This window comes from Phaseolus vulgaris, chromosome 11 (genome assembly GCF_051622355.1).
Source record: "Phaseolus vulgaris cultivar YP4 chromosome 11, ASM5162235v1, whole genome shotgun sequence".
Lineage (NCBI taxonomy): Eukaryota > Viridiplantae > Streptophyta > Magnoliopsida > Fabales > Fabaceae > Phaseolus > Phaseolus vulgaris.
The window spans coordinates 9,785,730-9,797,211 of NC_143508.1; the positions used below are offsets into that span (position 1 = coordinate 9,785,730).

General features: G+C 32.7%; 1 protein-coding gene across 5 annotated transcripts; it reads right to left on the reverse strand.

Moving 5' to 3' along the window:
* Positions 1 to 1,079: 1,079 nt before the first annotated feature.
* Positions 1,080 to 10,556, reverse strand: LOC137829921 (M28 Zn-peptidase nicastrin). 5 transcript variants are annotated; one of them, XR_016517144.1, is made up of 16 exons: positions 10,435 to 10,556; positions 9,928 to 10,303; positions 9,009 to 9,169; positions 7,737 to 7,840; positions 7,288 to 7,354; positions 5,795 to 5,887; positions 5,551 to 5,715; positions 5,304 to 5,444; positions 5,134 to 5,211; positions 4,942 to 5,033; positions 4,604 to 4,712; positions 4,474 to 4,534; positions 2,952 to 3,119; positions 2,126 to 2,227; positions 1,567 to 1,656; positions 1,080 to 1,477 (listed from the first exon to the last, which is right to left on the reverse strand). XR_016517144.1 is itself a non-coding variant. In XM_068636983.2 (15 exons), exons 2-15 carry the CDS (start codon positions 10,205 to 10,207, stop codon positions 1,415 to 1,417), a joined length of 1,686 nt encoding a protein of 561 aa, XP_068493084.1. In that variant the 5' UTR covers positions 10,208 to 10,303; positions 10,435 to 10,556; the 3' UTR covers positions 1,080 to 1,414. The 5 variants fall into 5 exon arrangements, 2 of the variants coding, with proteins under 2 accessions (XP_068493084.1, XP_068493164.1); XR_016517143.1 differs by lacking the exon at positions 4,942 to 5,033; XR_016517145.1 differs by lacking the exon at positions 4,942 to 5,033 and having other exon boundaries at positions 4,604 to 4,733.
* Between the last annotated feature and the right edge of the window lie 926 nt (positions 10,557 to 11,482).

The following is an 11,482-nucleotide window of genomic DNA, read 5'->3' on the forward strand; positions in this document are numbered from 1 at the left end:
TTTAAAACACAAATTGGTACGCAATCTTAAATCCGGTTTGAGATTTTGAATTGACCATTTCAAAAAAGAAAGGTGACGATTGAAATTGGATTTGCGATTTGCAATTTGTGTGAAGAAAGAGGAGGTGCCAGTGCCTGTCATGTGATTTGGAATTTAAGAAGATAAAGAAGCATTTTAATGTTCCTATCAAACTGCTAAGTAAATGATCGAATGAATATTTTTTTAAATGAATACTGAATTGAACAATCCAAAATCTTAAACTAATGGTAGATTTGATATTTAAAAAATATATGGAGATGGAGGATGAACCAATGGAGGTAAAAAGAGAACTTGTCCAATTTTTTTACCCCCGACATGCACAGCCTCTAGCATTATACATTTGTTATAACTATACCAATTAACCTTTATTCGTGTTCTCCTAAAAGTCCTTTTTACCTCTTTAATCCAAAATTTACGCTTTCTTTCAACCTTTGCACCTCATTGAAAAGTTTAAAAAGTATTTTTCAACCATTATTTAATATCATGATTATGTTCAAAGTTTTCTCCTTCTTCATCCTTAAAGCACCTTACTGCATCTAGCAGATAAAAAAAAAAACTTCATCAAGATCTTGCCTTTTTTTCTCTTATAACTTTTGCTCTCCGAGATATTTTGTAATCAGACTTCTAATCATGTTTCATTCACTGTTTTTCTTTTCTTATTTCTAGCATTTTGATACCTACTCTACTTTTCAACATATAAAAGGCTTAGATAATTCCTTTTGCGTGTTACCATGTCTTGCAATATCTTCATTTCACCACCAGAATTTCTTATTTTATGTACCACCCTCCTCAACTCCAGGCTTCCATAAAGTTGTAAAGACTTTCCCCAATTCAATTACCCCCATTTTAGTAAAAGATATAGATTAACTTTTCAAATTCCTCAAACAAATCCTCACTTTAAAAACGTAAATACGTGATCATTTAGCAAGGTGACAGGTTACACGATCCGAACAGATTAATTTAGTTTAGTAGGTCTTTCCAATTGCAACCTTATGCAATATGAATTTACTTAAGCAAGCAGTTAAGTTATATTTGAAAAATTATAACCAAATGGATCCTTTATTGAGCCGAAACAAAGTAACGTGAATAAGCCTTGTTTATAACAACCCGGATAACCTTTCTGTTAACAAGGCATAAATTAGTAAACAATTTTTACACTACAAAAATGCGCCAAAGGAAAAGGGGCGAAAAAATATCAAAATTTTGGGGTTGTTAACTTCGCACAGCCAATATCTTACTGTTTTTAACCACTAAAGCAACCAACTTCAGGCAATCAGGAAAAAAATCCGCTACAGAACTTTTCATTAGAAACTGGCATCCTAAGATACTATTTAAATATTGAGAACAACGTAGGCAAAATCCTGCCAGCTACTCACTATGCAGTTTTCACTTTTCGAGATGGAGGCCGCCGAAATAGACTGATTAGATCATCAAGACCCTGTCAAACACCATCAGTTAGATTGAGTCCATACAAATTGGATACCTAAAATTTTGCAAAAGGATTAAAGATAGATAATAAAAAGATACCCTAGTGGTGATGACCAAGAAACAGAAGAGCACAATTAAATACGATCCCAATACTAGAAGCAACAGCAAGTCAAATGTCACACTTGCAACCTGTAAAACCACAACAATTTCTTTCAGGGCAACATGAAACTCCAAAGCTAAAAGTTAAATACTTCAGAGCATGTTTGGATTTAACTTATTTTGTAGCATTAAAGAATTTCTTGGACAAGCTTCTTCAAAGAAATTTTGAATAGACTTATTTCCTAAGAATAGCAACCAAACATGCATTTATTGGAAAAATATTATAGAATTTGTTTATGGTGAAAATTCCCTCCTTTTAATCAGGAAAAGATGTCTTTCAAAACAAATATGGGCAAACAGGTCAGTCAAATAACCAAAAGAATGTTGCGCCCTCAAGAAATTGAAAAAAACTAAATTACAAACATGGTCAGGGCTCGGGACTGAAGATAAGATCGTCTAAGAAGCAGGACTCTATCAATGATTCATTAGGTAGATTCAGCTGCTCAAACTGCCAAGCTTTATATACAGAACATGGTGCAAAGAAAATAACTTCAAATACCTGATATATATTCAGCTTTGCCCTGGTTGAATCATAGAAAGTAAACACCCCCTCTAGCACATCTCTATGCAGATTTACCTCGTCAGTGTGATCTTCTAATTCCTATATACGTGTATAAAAAACACTAGGTAAGTACAGGAGTGAAACTCCAGGTATCGAGAATTGAGGAATAAGCAGCCTGAACTTAACTCGAATCCAGTTTCGTTATAACTTTCTAGTAAAAAACAAGTAAATTTTAGGCCTTTTTTCTCCAGAAACATTATACAATATTGGCATATGTAATCTCCCTTATCAACCCAAATTAAAACTGCATACATTTGAATATTGCCACAAATTAAATTGCCGACAATCTGTGTTTACTGTTCTCACTGTATACGTCATGTTGGACATTGCAAGGACGCTTGTAATAATTGCAGTTGTTTTCTTATTATTTTATTTTACATCAATACAAATTGAAACACCGTGATAATTATATAAATCAAAAAGCATTTTACTATATTTACAATGTAGCTCATATTTTTAGAACATGAATTATTTCTTGTGATTTAAGATTTTTTTTATTTACATTAATTTTAGACTAATTTTGTATGTTCTATGGTAGTCTTGTTGTATCTTCATCATTATTTATAAATTTATCACATCTGTATCATGTCATATTGGTGTCTCGTGTCATATCTGTGCTTCTTAAGCTACAGAGATTCACTCAGCTGATCCACATCGAAACCATAGTATTAGGGGTGATCCTTTAACTTGAAAAAAGATAAAAAATTATGCGTCACAATGGCACTTCCACAAAATAAACAAAAGTAGAAGCATGCAACAATACCTTTCTTAGTGCCATGACAAAAGGATCATCTTTAGAGAGAAATGGAGCTACTCGAGGTGTTTGGGACAAAACATCTAACCATGATCGAACATAAGAAGGATTAACAGCCAAGTTAGTGTTGTCAGCAAATATTTGAATGTTCTTTCCTTGATGTCCATAAATATGCCTCTGCAAAAAGTAGAACAGAAGACTGTTTAAAACAACAAAGTTGGCTTCTCATAAAAATAAAAGATACTGAGAATCAAATGCATGTCTAACGTGACTTTTATTACTGGGCAAATTCTTTAAGAGGATCATTCAAAGAGCATCTATTAAATAATCTAGCTTTAGTCTCGCTGATCAAGCCAGTTTGCAATAATCAACAAAGGCAGTGTTTGACCCTTTTTTATGTTTTTATTCTTGAAAGGTACACGTAGACCAGACATATTTTCTGAAAATCTCTTTAGAAAAAGTAACTTAATTTTATGTTTAGAGCTCTTATTTTGAACTATAATTTGACAGTAGGTTTAAACGCAATAATTAAAAAAAGAAAATTGACAAATAATAGGTTCACACAAAATCAAGGATTATCTTTCAGTAAGGATTACCCAAAATGTCAATGAAATGAGCACTTCGAATTTCAAAAAATATTTTTATGATACTAAACACCATCTTTCATATGTACAACTGACATTGTCACAATTCCTATATAATTAAAACAAATATCAATCCAACAATGTTCAAATTTACAAACTTCATGCCTTTACTTAAAAGATGGACAATGAAAGATAAGGTGGAACACTTGAATCCAGGATGGAAGGAGAAAGGAAGCAAAATCTGTGCCAAGAGTGATTAGTTTTGTAAGTTTGAATGAATCAAACTACACTAGAGTGTAAACTTTGCAAATCCAAGGAATTAACTAAGCAAAATCTCATCACAAACTTTTAATGCAAAATGATATTATGCGCAATAAACAGCACGTCATTAATGGAAGAGTTTCATCCACATGCACAGTGCTAAACAGGCATTAATTAGCTCGATTCAAGGGGGTTTGTTGGATAAGACGAAGTGGAAGGGCCACATATTCATCCAAGGGTAAATAACTGAGTAAAATTATTCTGGCTCAGTATGTTTTTCTTAACCATATAATGAAGCAAAGTAATGTCACCATGCAGGAAGTCAAATGGTCCCAATAGAAGCATCAGCAGATGCAAATGACCAAGTGCATATAAACAAATATCTACCAAACAAATTCACATGAAACATTATGCACAAAATCATAAAAAATATTAGTTTTGAAATTAATAGAAATGCACACTCACTACAACAAATATGATGAATAATACTAGATTTTCCAAGTATATTAAGAACTAGTGCCCAGGACAAACAAACAAACAAAACATTCCCTTGTGATTCTTCTTATGCCAAATGATTGGAAGGAAAATTAATTACAAGTACATTGATAGGTTAGATTCCTAATATTTTTTTTCGGGAGGGGGAATGTACATTGACTTCTAGTTTTTTGAGGTAAACTTAGTCTTACCGCAAGACTTTCAGCAATTAATTTCACACTTCTGACAATAGTCGCTTCATTAACAAAATGCCTGCAGAAGCTCAGTCAGCAAAAAATTACAGAAATAATAAAATTCTGGCATTTAGGTCTAGATATGAACCTGCCGTCAACCAAACCACCAGTCTTTTCTAGCAATTCAGGTGCTGTAGAGAGTCCAGATAGAGTGGCAGCAGTAACTCTCAGCCTTGAAAACTGTTCATGCTCCCAAGCTACCTACAGCAGATGACCATCTTTAATAACTAATATTAGAAGTAGCATTTAGACAAAATGCAGGAAGCATGTGCTTCCTATCAGGAAATATTTCATCCAGATATGAAGCACTAAGATGATTAGGAGCAGTAAGTGTGGTTCAATAGGAAAGCTAAGAAATAAAATACAATGGTTTGACATCAGATTAAAATGAAAATTAGAAGAACAGATACATCTTAGTTTCCAGACCTTTTTTTTATAAACATGTAAACCATATATAAGGTGATTGTACATGGTATGGTAGTGCCACTGTACTAAAATAATGTGCCGAAGGCAATTGTCTGAAAATACATACAATCAAATTGAGATTGAGCAAAAGCTAAGTATAAATTACCAAAGATCTAGGCAAGTGAAACAGAACACTGAGAATGTATCACTTACTCGAGGATTGGAAATGTTTATTTTCTTATGCTTCAAATTCACTTTAAAGCCTAATTCTTCTGCAACACTTGAAAAATCCTACACCAATATTTTCCATTAGAAATCAAAAAGATAAAACTGCAAGTCAATCCATTATAGTAAAGCCTGCGCCACTGTGACCATTCACTTACTTCCACAATTTTCTTAATGAAGGCATTTTCTGGGGGCTTAGACACATGAATCCACAATTCATTTTCCCAAGAGCCAATACTATCTAAGCAAATAGCATAGTCAATGCTCTCACGCATACGTTGATCAAAGCTCCGAAGCCACTGAAAAAACGTAGAATTATGTAACAAATCCATAACAGAAGGGGAGGTTGATCACGTGTTACAGAACTGTCAGCAAATAAATGAACTCTCAAATATGATATATCACCTTCCGAGTTCCATTGTAGTTGTAAGGCCCACCAGATGTTAGCCCAAACAGCAGATTGTATTGTCCTCTTGTCTTTGGATTAGAATACAAGAGAGAAAACAGCCTAGCTATTTCAAGAAGAGCCACAATGCCACTTCCATTACTATCGCTTCCCACTGATAATGCCTGCAATTACAGATATTTTAACATAATAATCATATGATTTCGAACAGTTTGGCTTTATAGGTAAAATTCATAAACATACAGGAGCAGCCCCAAAGGTGTCATATGATGCCACTATCGCAATGGTGGGTAATTGATGAGCATCATCATCTGTCTTCAGTCCTGCCAACCATCCCTGCAACCATATAAAAAGTACATCCACAAAAGTTCTATTTAAAGAACACCAATTTTAAAAGACTAATGAGATTGAAGACAGATTGTGTGTATTTTTTGTGTAATAGAGAATCGTACATAGAAGGGAAATCATTTGTGGATATACATAAGCTGTGATAACCATGCGTGTGGAACATGTTTTCAACTGTTATAATTTATCAAGATGTATTTCTCCATGCTTAAATATAACTCATAACTTTACATTTCAATATCTATAACTAATCTGCTACTTGCACAAGCTTTAGAATATCATAATTTAAGCAATTAAAAAAAGTAGACCTGGTTTGGGTATAAGAAGTCAGAAAATTAGATCAATGCAAGAAATAATCCATCAGGAAGGAACTTGCAAATCATAGGGCTGGTTTGGGTAAATTTCTCCATAAGCACTTACAGGAGAATAAAATAAGAAGGAAAGATGAAATAAAACTCTCCATAAGCTAAAGTTAGTTTATGCATGAGTTAAAAATCATCTTTTAAAGAAGATAACGAGAGAGGTTATATAAATTAGTTTATTCGTAAGCTAATTTCATGTGGAGAAGCTCATTTCATATTTTTTTCTCTTAAAAGTGTTGATAGACCCACAATCATATAGTTGATTATTAAACAGGTTACTATAAGTTTACAAAATGCAATCAACCTTTGAAGTGGTAACTAACTATAATGCATGCAGAAAATTATATTCATCTTGGAAAAAGAATACTACAAGAAGCAGATTATATTTATATTTATACTTCATTATTTAAATGAGTTATTAATACTGTAAGTTAATAATGTTATCAAACACTGAAGTGGCAACTAAAATGCATGAAAAAAAGAATGATACAAGAAGATTATCCAATTAAGATTAATCAGTTTTGCTGACACATGCAGCTACACTGTTACTCAACGCAATTTATACCTGTTATCCAGTTATATTTGCACTTCTATGTGAGAATTCCTAAGGGAAACACACTAAAACACAAAAAGTAGCAGATTCTTTCCCATATTGATTGACCCCTATAAAACAATTGAGACACAACATCCGTGTAGCAAGTGAGATCTCCAGTTCAATCTTCCAAGTGAACCATTTCCTTGTAACTTAGTCCAAAACTTGGATAGTGAGGTTTTAAAAAATAATCTTCCACAGTAGGCTTCCCCAGCCAAGGTTCTTCAAAATTTTCTAGATCTTTTCTCAAGGCTTCCTAGAATGATTATAGCAGCAAGCTGGGGGTTTTGTAACTATAACTAACACTGAACCAGTTGTAGTAGAATTTAAACAAAAGAACAGAAAAAAGAAGGCAACAAATTTATGGTATACAACGTAAGTTTGATTTAGCGTTCCAATCACATTGCATTTATATAAATAAAAGGTTGAACAAACACCTGAATATTTGTAATGGGTGGAGAAACAACTTTCCTTGGTTCTGCGGCTGAAACAACAAATTTGTATCTGCAACATCCAAAAAAAAATGAAAGAAATCATTCAAACTGTTACTTCCAAGAGAAAAATAAACTTGGTAATACAATAACTCTAACATACATGCAAATTAAGTGACTACAATAATAAGTCCAGAAAAGAGAATTAAAAATATAAGACAAAAGCAGCAATTATGAAATGAATTAGACAATTGAAACATAATCCAAACAAATAGAACATAAGGTATTCAATAACACAAAATGTAACACCTAGAAGTTGGAAATATAAAAGGTAATTCCATTTTGCGATCCAATCAGTCAAGCCATTAAGTTCCATATCACTTGCTTTGACCATCTAGAGAATTTTGCGAAATATAGTTAAAGCAATGAATTCTTCATTCAAGATTTGTACTCACCCGCCAGTTGTTGCAGTAGCAGGTTGACCAGTAACATCATTCTTCTTGATATCAGCTAACACAGCATCAATATTGTCATCCTCAAATGCAAAATAAACAGGATACTGCAACAAGATGCAGCACCATAAAAGTTACATCTCTCACAAAATGACACGAGTGTACATGGTTTATAAAGGAGGGGGGGAACAAAAAAATAACTGAAGGGGACATACTTCCTCACATTACTATGTCATGTCACACATACTAAAGAAAAAAATAGTTCGAAATCTTTTCACTTAAGAGAAATGGGAAAAACATTGATTAATGGAAGAACAATTAAATTCAAAGATGTGGGCCTTTTATTTTCTCTCACACATAAAAAATAATAATAAGAAGAAGAAGAAGAATAAATTACACTAACACCCTAGTATTAAAAAAATTACATTTTCACACATTTTACATTACATGTGCATCGCATTAAATTCTAGAAACACTCCCCTTAGACTCACTGATAAGGGAGGCCATTATAAAGGTAAAAAAGGCAGAAGGAGCAAATGTAATTTGAAAAAATCTACGAGGTTGTCATTGTAATTTACTTTTAAATCTACGAGGGTCTCCCTAGACTTAACCCCAGGTGCTGAGGTTTACCCAACTCGGACTTATCCTGAAGCTGTCAGCCGCACACCACATAACATCATGGGCCTCCTCTTAATGCCGATTAGGACCAGGACGGCATACTAATGATTGACGGCACACTAATGATTGACAGAGTAAAAATATTTTGCACTAGGTGTATGAAGATTAAACTCAATAAATAAACCATCTGCTACAAGTGAATGTTAAAGTTATATGGAACACCACTGTATGCATGTGATGATATTTGAAACCCAAACAAGTTTAACATGCACATTATGAGGCTATCCAAAGTCTTTAATCATCGTCACATTGGTGGAACTCTTACAAAGCCAATTGCCTTTTTCATCAAACAAACCACCGAATGACAGAAACAATAAATTTATTTATAAGTGATTGAAGGATAATACAGCTTAATTGGTTAATCACTGCATAAAACACTATAAAGATATAAATTAACTTGAGAACATAGTAGTAGCTGAATAAAATCACAAAATCACCAACAACTACGTGAAAAAAGAATTCACAATTCACAAACAAATTAGTTAACTGTCGCTTCCTCATTTCCAGTTGGCAAATATTTTATTTTCTACAAAATTCCAGAAGAAAAAAGACAAGAAAAAGTCTACAAAAAGGAAAAGCTGTTTGGAATTTACTTACCGGTAAGTTGGCGTGTATGAGTATTTGTTCAAGTTCCACCAGTACATTCTTCAGTGGCCCATCACGATGGTTATTTCCCATACCATCTTTGCTTTCAAAACTGAACATCCGGGGAAGCAAAAATATTAAACCCCCAAGAGGCTTGCTTTCTGAAATATATTCTGCCATATTGCAGTCACAAGATTTTGATCTTGTTAAATAACAAGTGAGACAAAATGGCATTCTTCAAATAAAGATCTCAATATAAATTACAAGGACAAGAAATGTTAAGCATTCAACTAGAAAAAATAAAACAGATCAAGTTATTAACGAAATGGATAACATCAGGGCAAACACAGCAATAACTAATCAATTTTATAAAAACAATAAACATATAACTTTTCTTGCTTAACTAGAGAACAAGAGCTTCTCCATATCTAAACCTACAACATATAAGCTACTACGGATGCCTTTGGAAGAGCTTATTTACAGCTTGTTTGGGCTTATCTTACGACAGAATCACTAGAGTAAGTGTTTCAATACAAAATAGTTTATGATATGTTTGTAAGCTGATTTTTAGCTCATTTCCACAACTCTTCAGGATAGTTTATGAAAATAGCTATACATAAATGATTGCACATTAAAAACACTCATTTAGCAAGTGCTTAATTAATTCGTTTACCCAAACGCACCCTAGGACATTTTCACAGGTATGCATGTCTACTTCCAACCAGACTACTAAGCCTAACATCTTAACCAATTTAAAGTGACACTGAAATAACACTTCTGCCACTTCTCAAACACCGTTCCTAACTTCCGCAACTCCGAATTACGTCATGCGCAACAATTAAGTCTGAGCAGAATCAACCGAAAATAAATAATAATAAAACCTAAAATTACAATTTGAAAAAAGGAAAAATAAAACAGAGAGAAGAAGAACCTTGAACAAAAGACATGTTAAGTTCGCGAAGAGGTATGAGGAGGACGGTGCGAGAGAGATCAGCGTGCGGAGAGAAGTGGAGTGAGGCGGCGTGATGATTGAGGCTGGCAAGTCGAGATCCGAAGGGAACGCCGGACATGTCGTACTGGATGAGGCGGTAGACGTCGACGACGGTGGCACCGTCGCAGAGGTCGACGCAGGCGACGAGAATGAAGACGAGCGCGATGAGGGAGTCGAACAGCATTTCACGCTCGCGAGGTTTGCGAGGCGCCATAGCCATGGAGCAAAGTGAGATCAGATCTGCGAGCTAGGGTTTCCAAATTCGCGATCGACAAGTGGATAGAAGAAGACGATTTGGATCTACGCTTAAATATGTCTGTTTGTATCGATCAATATAATATTAATAATTATTTAGTTTTGATTTGATTTGAGCAGAAGGTAGCTACAATACAAAATGATGCAAGAGAAAGCGATGCTGATGAAGATGGGAGAAACCAGGTCACTTACGCTGAAATCATTAGAAGCATAGCACGGTAGCACACTGTACTATAGCAGCAGTAGTAGTAGTAGCAATGACTAAGTGGTTTTTCTTTTTCTTTTTCTTTTTAACATTTTAATTCTTCTTTTTCTTTCAGGTGAGTCTCGGGAAAAAATTATTAGTCCAACAATCATATTTTTCACTTGATTTTTAAATTCCAGTTCATAATTTTTATCTTTAACTTTTCAAAAAATTTAAAATATAATTTTTATTCTAATTCTCAAATTGATATGTATTTTATTTATTTTTTCAACCAAACTCTAATCATATTCATTCAAGATATCAAAAAATAATTTAACTAAATAAAATGAAATAAGATACGTATATGCAAAATTAAAAATTAGAAAATACTAGGTTATAGGTTAAAATTATAAAAATAGGATTTTAAAATGCGCAAAAATTTAAATAAGCGTAAAATTAGAATTAATATTTTTTAAAATTTGGGTAATCTTAGTAGGTGGCAACATGGCTTCTTTTGGCATGTGAAAAATGGTGCGGAGACTTGTTGTCATGGTTAGATATACTCATAGCTCCAATTTGTCAGTTTTTTTATAATTTTATTTTTATTTTAATATATATATTTTTAAACTCTATCTAATTATAAAATATTTAATTGAGTAACTGATTTCTCTCATTAAATAAATTCAAAAATCAGATTAAATTAATTATTTACAATTAATAATTAGAGTTTAGTTTGTAATTAATTAAATTACAATATTACTATATATATGTATATACACAAAATTTAATTTTTTAAATTATTTTTTAATTTAATTTTTTAAATTATTTTTTAATTTAATTTTTTAAATTATTTTTTAATTTAAATTTTAACTGAAAGAATAAGTTGACAAATCCATGTTAAAGTGAAAATACCAACCTAATTTGTAAAATTGTGGCGAGCTTATAAATTAATTAAACCTAATCTATTTTATCATCCTAATCTCTCGATAAGGAGATGAAATTTTTAATTAAAATTTATTTTTATTAGTAATTAAGTTTCATTTAAGTAATATATTT